General features: G+C 40.0%; 1 protein-coding gene across 3 annotated transcripts in view; it reads right to left on the reverse strand.

Annotated features, from left to right (window-relative positions):
• The window catches only part of LOC128703260 (uncharacterized), a 180,671-nt gene extending 175,656 nt beyond the window's left edge, over nt 1-5,015 (reverse strand). Inside the window, exons 1-2 of one of the 3 annotated variants that reach the window (XM_070103458.1) lie at nt 4,786-5,015; nt 4,132-4,315 (exon numbers count right to left, since the gene is read on the reverse strand). Coding sequence is in view for 1 of the 3 variants with exons in the window: in XM_070103457.1 (XP_069959558.1) it covers nt 21-71 (51 nt within the window). In the remaining 2 variants the exon portion in view is untranslated. Of the gene's footprint in view, nt 1-20; nt 127-4,131; nt 4,316-4,785 lie in introns of those variants that run through there. The other 2 variants (XM_070103457.1, XM_070103459.1) reach the window with 2 other exon arrangements.
• Between the last annotated feature and the right edge of the window lie 5,163 nt (nt 5,016-10,178).

A 10,178-nucleotide genomic window follows, 5' to 3' on the forward strand; every position in this document is an offset into this window, starting at 1 on the left:
GTCCCACACCACATGCTTACCGTCTGTCCAGGCTTGAAGTATGATACCATCTGGGCGCTTCTGGCTGCCATCAGATCTGCATAGTTGGGGTGGCTCCCTTATTGCTGGGCATCCAGCTGTTGTAAGGCACTTTTTGATAATGTTATTAACCTCCTGATGTCTTGCAATCTTTCCCCAATAACACATCTGCCGTCTCCCACCAAGGTAAGGTGGCCCGAAAAAGAAAAACTTTCACTATCATTCACTCCATCACTGTCTTGATGGAGGTTCACTTACACTAGAGATATAAAACTGTAACATTAACACCCCTCCTTCAAAGTGCAGACACTGTACTTCCAATCCTCAGGACTCAAGTCCGGCCTGCCAGTTTCCCTGAATCCCTTCATAAATGTTACCCTGTTCACACTCCAACACCACGTCAAGTCCTAAAAGCCATTTGCCTCAATTCGCTCTTATGTAACACGCTCACACATGCTTGCTGGAAGTCCAAGCCCTTCTCACACAAAACCTCCCTTACCCCCTCCTTCCAACCATTCCTACGATGGCCCCAACCCAGCCTTTCCTCCACTACAGATTTATACACTCTCGAAGTCATTCTATTATGTTCCAACCTCTCTACATGTCCGAACCACCTCAACACACACACACACACACACACACACACACACACACACACACACACATATATATATTTATTTTTTTTTTTTTTGTTTTATCACACTGGCCGATTCCCACCAAGGCAGGGTGGCCCGAAAAAGAAAAACTTTCACCATCATTCACTCCATCACTGTCTTGCCAGAAGGGTGCTTTACACTACAGTTTTTAAAACTGCAACATTAACACCCCTCCTTCAGAGTGCAGGCACTGTACTTCCCATCTCCAGGACTCAAGTCCGGCCTGCCGGTTTCACTGAATCCCTTCATAAATGTTACTTTGCTCACACTCCAACAGCACGTCAAGTATTAAAAACCATTTGTCTCCATTCACTCCTATCAAACACGCTCACGCATGCCTGCTGGAAGTCCAAGCCCCTCGCACACAAAACCTCCTTTACCCCCTCCCTCCAACCCTTCCTAGGCCGACCCCTACCCCGCCTTCCTTCCACTACAGACTGATACACTCTTGAAGTCATTCTGTTTCGCTCCATTCTCTCTACATGTCCGAACCACCTCAACACACACACACACACACACACACACACACACACACACACACACACACACACACACACACACACACACACACACACACACACACACACATATATATATATATATATATATATATATATATATATATATATATATATATATATATGTATATATTATATATATAATATATATATAATATATACATATATATAATATATATATATATATATATATATATATATATATATATATATATATATATATATATATATATATATATATATATATATATATATATATATATATATATATATATATATATATATATATATATATATATATATATATATATATATATATATATATATATATATATGTGTGTGTGTGTGTATGTGTTTGTGTGTGTGTGGGGGGGGATAGGTAAAATTGGTCAATTAGCAAGAACTCATTTAAAATTCAGTAATTTCTAAAAAAAATTCTTTTATGTTTCAAGTTATATTTTTTCTTCATTTATGTTAATGTAAAAATTAATAATTTTGTACCAAAAGAACCTTAGAAAACTTACCTAACCTTATTATAACAAGCGCAATTTAATTTAGCCTAATTAAACTAAATATATTTTAGATAAGTTTACAATAATTTAATAATAAACAAGCACAATGAAATATATTTTTTTTTTCGTTAGGTTCAGAATTATTTTTTTACGAAATTATTGCATACACAAATTTTAGCTTGCCTTATTCGGCAAGAAGAGGGTCGCTATTTAAGCCAAAATCGCAAGTTTTACCTATTCGGAACGACGTATATGTATCCTAAAACAATCGAGTACAGGCGATACACTGGTTTAATGACACTACGGTAAACTTCACACATAATAAACCAGACAGTCATAAGATACGAGCATTTGGTGGTCTACGATGAGGGTCAAGTAAACACAGGATGGACGGTAATCTTTGCACGATAAACAATGTTTCCTAACATTTCCTTTCTAAGAGTAGATAGTACAGCAATGTCGGCGAGCTGTAGACGAGAAACACTGACGTAATGATTGACATCTTTATTCTGACAACGATTTCACCTGGACAGGTTTTCTCGAGTCTATATTAATAAAATATAGTATGTAGTGTATGTTATTTTATTGACAATGTTTCGTTGGTCCACGTCAAAACTACTTTTATTGTCTCCAAGAACTGAATTAATAAAAACACTGGAGGATGAAACGTCTTCTCAATAAAATAATTAATACCGCATAGTGTGTTTTAAATAAAACAATTATCGATAAATAATACAATTGTTACACTCTAATCTAGTCAAAGAAATCGTTCCTGGTGGCAGCGTCATATATAGACAGGAAAGAGGAACAAATTCTAGGCTTACGTTTCTGTGAACTCGATTTAAGTCGCCATGGATGATTGTAAATGGATGAACAGAAAAATGGACGATGGGGCTTGCTAGTAGACCACCACCACCTCATGTTATGACACCACCACCTCATGTTATGACACCACCACCTCATGTTATGACACCACCACCTCATGTTGTTATGACACCACCACCTCATGTTGTTATGACACCACCACCTCATGTTGTTATGACACCACCTCATGTTGTTATGACACCACCACCTCATGTTGTTATGACACCACCACCTCATGTTGTTATGACACCACCACCTCATGTTGTTATGACACCACCACCTCATGTTGTTATGACACCACCTCATGTTGTTATGACACCACCACCTCATGTTGTTATGACACCACCACCTCATGTTGTTATGACACCACCACCTCATGTTGTTATGACACCACCACCTCATGTTATGACACCACCACCTCATGTTGTTATGACACCACCACCTCATGTTGTTATGACACCACCACCTCATGTTGTTATGACACCACCACCTCATGTTGTTATGACACCACCACCTCATGTTGTTATGACACCACCACCTCATGTTATGACACCACCACCTCATGTTGTTATGACACCACCACCTCATGTTGTTATGACACCACCACCTCATGTTGTTATGACACCACCACCTCATGTTGTTATGACACCACCACCTCATGTTATGACACCACCACCTCATGTTGTTATGACACCACCACCTCATGTTGTTATGACACCACCACCTCATGTTGTTATGACACCACCACCTCATGTTATGACACCACCACCTCATGTTGTTATGACACCACCACCTCATGTTGTTATGACACCACCACCACCTCATGTTGTTATGACACCACCACCTCATGTTGTTATGACACCACCACCTCATGTTGTTATGACACCACCACCTCATGTTGTTATGACACCACCACCTCATGTTATGACACCACCTCATGTTGTTATGACACCACCACCTCATGTTGTTATGACACCACCACCTCATGTTGTTATGACACCACCACCTCATGTTGTTATGACACCACCACCTCATGTTATGACACCACCTCATGTTGTTATGACACCACCACCTCATGTTGTTATGACACCACCACCTCATGTTGTTATGACACCACCACCTCGTGTTATGACACCACCACCTCATGTTGTTATGACACCACCACCTCATGTTGTTATGACACCACCACCTCATGTTGTTATGACACCACCACCTCATGTTATGACACCACCACCTCATGTTATGACACCACCACCTCATGTTGTTATGACACCACCACCATTGTTGTTATGAGACCATCACCATATATTATGACACTACCACAACATGTTATGAGAACATCACCAACACCTCATGTTGCCATGACATCACCACCACCACCACCACCTCGTGTTATGAGAACACCGCCACCACATGTTGTTATGAGACCACCACCACCACCACATGTTATAAAAGCACCACCACCACATATTTTTATGACACCACCACCATCTCATGTTAAGAGAGCACCACCATCTCATGTTGTGAGGACAGCTTCACCTCATGTTATCAACGGGGCCTTACCTTCTCATAAGAAAACCTATAGTAGGACTGCAATAGGCCTATTGGCCCATGCTAAGCAGCTTCATTTGCAGCGCAACATTTCTCACTCGTATGTTTGTCCAACCTGAAGCGACCTGAGATGCTGTGTTCCATCACTCTCTTAAGACTCTTACGATCGTCTACGACTTTTTCCAATCCTGAAATTCTGTGTTTAGCCTTAAATGTTGTGGTTACCTTGGGTTTTTCAATTTATCATATTGCATTTATGTATTACGTATTGAAATCCTTTTTTATATTTGATATAATTTTGGAATAACTGTTCGGGTGAACCTCAGATCAGATACTGAACGTCACTTTAATTCATGTGTTTCATGTTGTTGGTTTAAAAAGACAAGTGAGCAAATACCAGGATACATTTATTAAGAAACATCCTAGTGTTTGTACACGTGTCTTTCTAAACCAATTTGTCGGTATTTGTATGTTATTTAGTATGTTATACCCAGGTCCAAAAGCAGAACCTGTATGCAGATTTTAATATCAATAATCTCCGCTTCACGGTTCGAAAACCTGAAGCTGTATGCAGGTTTTAATATCCATGATCTCCTTTTCATTCAGATAGTTTACCAACCGGTTACTCTTAAGACACATCAGTAAGAATGAAGGATTTGTACCTACCTTAGGTGATCTTGTGTACGATACAACTCACGTGGAGGTGTACCAACACCTCTCACTGCTTACACTCCTTCCACGTTAACACATGTAACCGCACATGACTTGTATGATGAACCCTTTGACTTATCTAACACGAAAAGAAAATTTTAAAGTATAATTAATAATGAAGTGAACACGAAGAGACAATAAGAACAGTAACATGAGAGCGAGTGAGCTGCCACACTGTTGTACTACCCATCGCCGGGGTTTACCTACAAACACTTATCGTACTGCAACAGCTGCCACAGCCACCTCAATATATGCATTCATATTTTGCTCTATAAGTCAGATTATTATCATATCCAGTATTTCCTTGAAAACTTTTATTTTTAATTACGTTTAGGTAATTTAGATTAGTTTTGGTTAGGTTACTGCAGGTAACCAAGATCCTGCTGCTTTACGTCTGGCAACGAGGTGGACGACAAAACATGAAACAATAAAATTTGAACGTTTAACACTCAAGTTGCGTCACTAAAATAATGAATGTTCTGATTTCTCTCGACAACCTTGGTCATCTGACAGAGGCCTTCCAATGGCTTCCCGGTCCACAATTTAAAAAAACTATGGTCATAGTTAAAACCATTTGATAATGTTGATTTATAATCAAACCATACCCCGGCCGGGATTGAACCCGCGGTCAGAGAGTCTCAAAACTCCAGCCCGTCGCGTTAGCCACTAGACCAGCTAGCCACAATAAGATTCGTCCAACTAGGTATATTTCTACACCATAGGAAGGTTAGCACAGGCACCACTGTGACCACAAATGCAAGCTTTTACAGACGAATCTCCAGCTAGCGTGGCCGTGACGAACTCTAGCTCAAGTCCCTTCACTGCCGTCAACATGACGCGACGGGCTGGAGTTTTGAGACTCTCTGACCGCTGGTTCAATCCCGGCTGGGGTATGGTTTGTTTGCAATCGTGTCATTACGATTTCGTGAGTCGTCTTCATTTATAATGACGGAAATATAGCATTAGAAGTGAACAAGAGTCTAATGCTCTGTTTATTCACGTGAGAAATTTTAACTATTCAATTGAATTTCGAAAGTCCGAGAAAGTTGCATCAAGCAAGACCATGGTTGAAATATAATTGAATCAAGGTTCATAATAAAATAGTTTTGAATTTATAATGAATATTCATTTAGGATTATACAAATTAGATTCCTTTATAATCAATAAAATTTGGGAAGAATTAAGGTATGTTTGAAAAGTTAGAATCGCTACAAATTTGGAAGATTATAAGCTATGTTTGAGAGTTCTTTGACTCTCTCACCGGCATTATCATAAAGGGACGAGTGAGGTGTTGTATGTTGACAGTGAGATGTAATCTCACCCTTATAAGCCTTCTGCTGTTCTGTAAGTTTTTACAATTCCTTGATTATGTGCGTAATCACGAAAGCGTTTGAAAGTTCACTTTATTTTCACAGTGGGTGTTTTGCATATTGAATTATCACCTGTTTACTGTGATCGTATTATATATATATATATATATATATATATATATATATATATATATATATATATATATATATATATATATATATATATATATATATAATATATATATATATATATATATATATATATATATATATATATATATATATATATATATATATATATATATATATATATATATATATATATATATATATATATTTTATTATCACACTGGCCGATTCCCACCAAGGCAGGGTGGCCCGAAAAAGAAAAACTTTCACCATCATTCACTCCATCACTGTCTTGCCAGAAGGGTGCTTTACTCTACACTTTTTAAACTGCAACATTAACACCCCTCCTTCAGAGTGCAGGCACTGTACTTCCCATCTCCAGGACTCAAGTCCGGCCTGCCGGTTTCCCTGAATCCCTTCATAAATGTTACTTTGCTCACACTCCAACAGCACGTCAAGTATTAAAAACCATTTGTCTCCATTCACTCCTATCAAACACGCTCACGCATGCCTGCTGGAAGTCCAAGCCCCTAGCACACAAAACCTCCTTCACCCCCTCCCTCCAACCTTTCCTAGGCCGACCCCTACCCCGCCTTCCTTCCACTACAGACTGATACACTCTTGAAGTCATTCTGTTTCGCTCCATTCTCTCTACATGTCCGAACCACCTCAACAACCCTTCCTCAGCCCTCTGGACAACAGTTTTGGTAATCCCGCACCTCCTCCTAACTTCCAAACTACGAATTCTCTGCATTATATTCACACCACACATTGCCCTCAGACATGACATCTTCACTGCCTCCAGCCTTCTCCTCGCTGCAACATTCATCACCCACGCTTCACACCCATATAAGAGCATTGGTAAAACTATACTCTCATACATTCCCCTCTTTGCCTCCAAGGACAAAGTTCTTTGTCTCCACAGACTCCTAAGTGCACCACTCACTCTTTTTCCCTCATCAATTCTATGATTCACCTCATCTTTCATAGACCCATCCGCTGACACGTCCACTCCCAAATATCTGAATACGTTCACCTCCTCCATACTCTCTCCCTCCAATCTGATGTCCAATCTTTCTTCACCTAATCTTTTTGTTATCCTCATAACCTTACTCTTTCCTGTATTCACTTTTAATTTTCTTCTTTTGCACACCCTACCAAATTCATCCACCAATCTCTGCAACCTCTCTTCAGAATCTCCCAAGAGGACAGTGTCATCAGCAAAGAGCAACTGTGACAACTCCCACTTTATGTGTGATTCTTTATCTTTTAACTCCACGCCTCTTGCCAAGACCCTCGCATTTACTTCTCTTACAACCCCATCTATAAATATATTAAACAACCACGGTGGCATCACACATCCTTGTCTAAGGCCTACTTTTACTGGGAAATAATTTCCCTCTTTCCTACATACTCTAACTTGAGCCTCACTATCCTCGTAAAAACTCTTCACTGCTTTCAGTAACTTACCTCCTATACCATACACCTGCAACATCTGCCACATTGCCCCCATATCCACCCTGTCAAACGCCTTTTCCAAATCCATAAATGCCACAAAGTCCTCTTTAGCCTTATCTAAATACTGCTCACTTATATGTTTCACTGTAAACACCTGGTCCACACACCCCCTACCTTTCCTAAAGCCTCCTTGTTCATCTGCTATCCTATTCTCCGTCTTACTCTTAATTCTTTCAATAATAACTCTACCATGCACTTTACCAGGTATACTCAACAGACTTATCCCTCTATAATTTTTGCACTCTCTTTTGTCCCCTTCTCCTTTATACAAAGGAACTATGCATGCTCTCTGCCAATCCCTAGGTACCTTACCCTCATCCATACATTTATTAAATAATTGCACCAACCACTCCAAAACTATATCTCCACCTGCTTTTAACATTTCTATCTTTATCCCATCAATCCCGGCTGCCTTAACCCCTTTCATTTTACCTACTGCCTCACGAACTTCCCCCACACTCACAACTGGCTCTTCCTCACTCCTACAAGATGTTTTTCCTCCTTGCCCTATACACGAAATCACAGCTTCCCTATCTTCAACAACATTTAACAATTCCTCAAAATATTCCCTCCATCTTCCCAATACCTCTAACTCTCCATTTAATAACTCTCCTCTCCTATTTTTAACTGGCAAATCCATTTGTTCTCTAGGCTTCCTTAACTTGTTAATCTCACTCCAAAACTTTTTCTTATTTTCAACAAAATTTGTTGATAACATCTCACCCACTCTCTAATTTGCTCTCTTTTTACATTGCTTCACCACTCTCTTAACCTCTCTCTTTTTCTCCATATACTCTTCCCTCCTTGCATCACTTCTACTTTGTAAAATCTTCTCATATGCTAACTTTTTCTCCTTTACTTCTCTCTTCACATCATCATTCCACCAATCGCTCCTCTTCCGTCCCGCACCCATTTTCATGTAACCACAAACTTCTGCTGAACACTCTAACATTACATTTTTAAACCTACCCCATACCTCTTCGACCCCATTGCCTATGCTCTCATTAGCCCATCTATCCTCCAATAGCTGTTTATATCTTACCCTAACTGCCTCCTCTTTTAGTTTATAAACCTTCACCTCTCTCTTCCCTGATGCTTCTATTCTCCTTTTATCCCATCTACCTTTTACTGTCAGTGTAGCTACAACTAGAAAGTGATCTGAAATATCTGTGGCCCCTCTATAAACATGTACATCCTGAAGTCTACTCAACAGTCTTTTATCCACCAATACATAATCCAACAAACCACTTTCATTTCGCCCTACATCATATCTTGTATACTTATTTATCCTCTTTTTCTTAAAATATGTATTACCTATAACTAAACCCCTTTCTATATATATATATACATATATATATATATATATATATATATATATATATATATATATATATATATATATATATATATATATATATATATATATGCGTGAGCGTGTTTGATAGGAGTGAATGGAGACAAATGGTTTTTAATACTTGACGTGCTGTTGGAGTGTGAGCAAAGTAACATTTATGAAGGGATTCAGGGAAAACGGCAGGCCGGACTTGAGTCCTGGAGGTGGGAAGTGCAGTGCCTGCACTCTGAAGGAGGAGTGTTAATGTTGCAGTTTAAAAACTGTAGTGTAAAGCACCCTTCTGGCAAGACAGTGATGGAGTGAATGATGGTGAAAGTTTTTCTTTTTCGGGCCACCATGCCTTGGTGGGAATCGGCCAGTGTGATAATAAAAAATAAAATAATATATATATATACACTGGGACAAACCGATCATGGAAAAAATCGCCAACACAATGCTCTACAATGCCTCAGAAAAGGACAAAGCTCGTCTCCTGGCAGTGAAGGCACCACACTCAGATTTCCTGTTAGCTGTTCCCAATTCCTCCTTGGGCAATCGACTAGACCCACAGGCCATTCGGATTGGCGTTGCTCTTCGCCTAGCCGCCCCCATCCGCACCGAACATAGGTGTATTTGCGGCAGGGCGACTGCTGATCAATTCGGACTTCATGGTCTCGTGTGTCACACAGCAGAAGGGAAATATGCCAGGCATGAGGAGGTCAATGACATCATAAAGAGAAGCCTCGCCACAGCCCGTTGCCCAGCTCAACGGGAACCCCAAGTGCAGAGGTCTGACGGAAGTCAAAAGCGTCCTGATGGAGCCACTATGCTACCTTGGAAGGATGGAAAGCAGATTGCCTGGGACTACACATGTGCCGCCACATTGACAGACACCTACTTGCCATACTCCGTAGTGGAAGGGGGTGGAGCTGCCAGCCACAGGGAGACCCAGAAGATCAGAAAATATGAAGACCTTCCCCCTTGCTATAACTTCATCCCAATAGGGTCGGAGACCCTTGGAGCATGGGGCAAGTGTGCTCTAAAGTTCCTAATAGAGC

This window comes from Cherax quadricarinatus, chromosome 85 (assembly GCF_038502225.1).
Source record: "Cherax quadricarinatus isolate ZL_2023a chromosome 85, ASM3850222v1, whole genome shotgun sequence".
In the NCBI taxonomy this organism is placed as follows: domain Eukaryota; kingdom Metazoa; phylum Arthropoda; class Malacostraca; order Decapoda; family Parastacidae; genus Cherax; species Cherax quadricarinatus.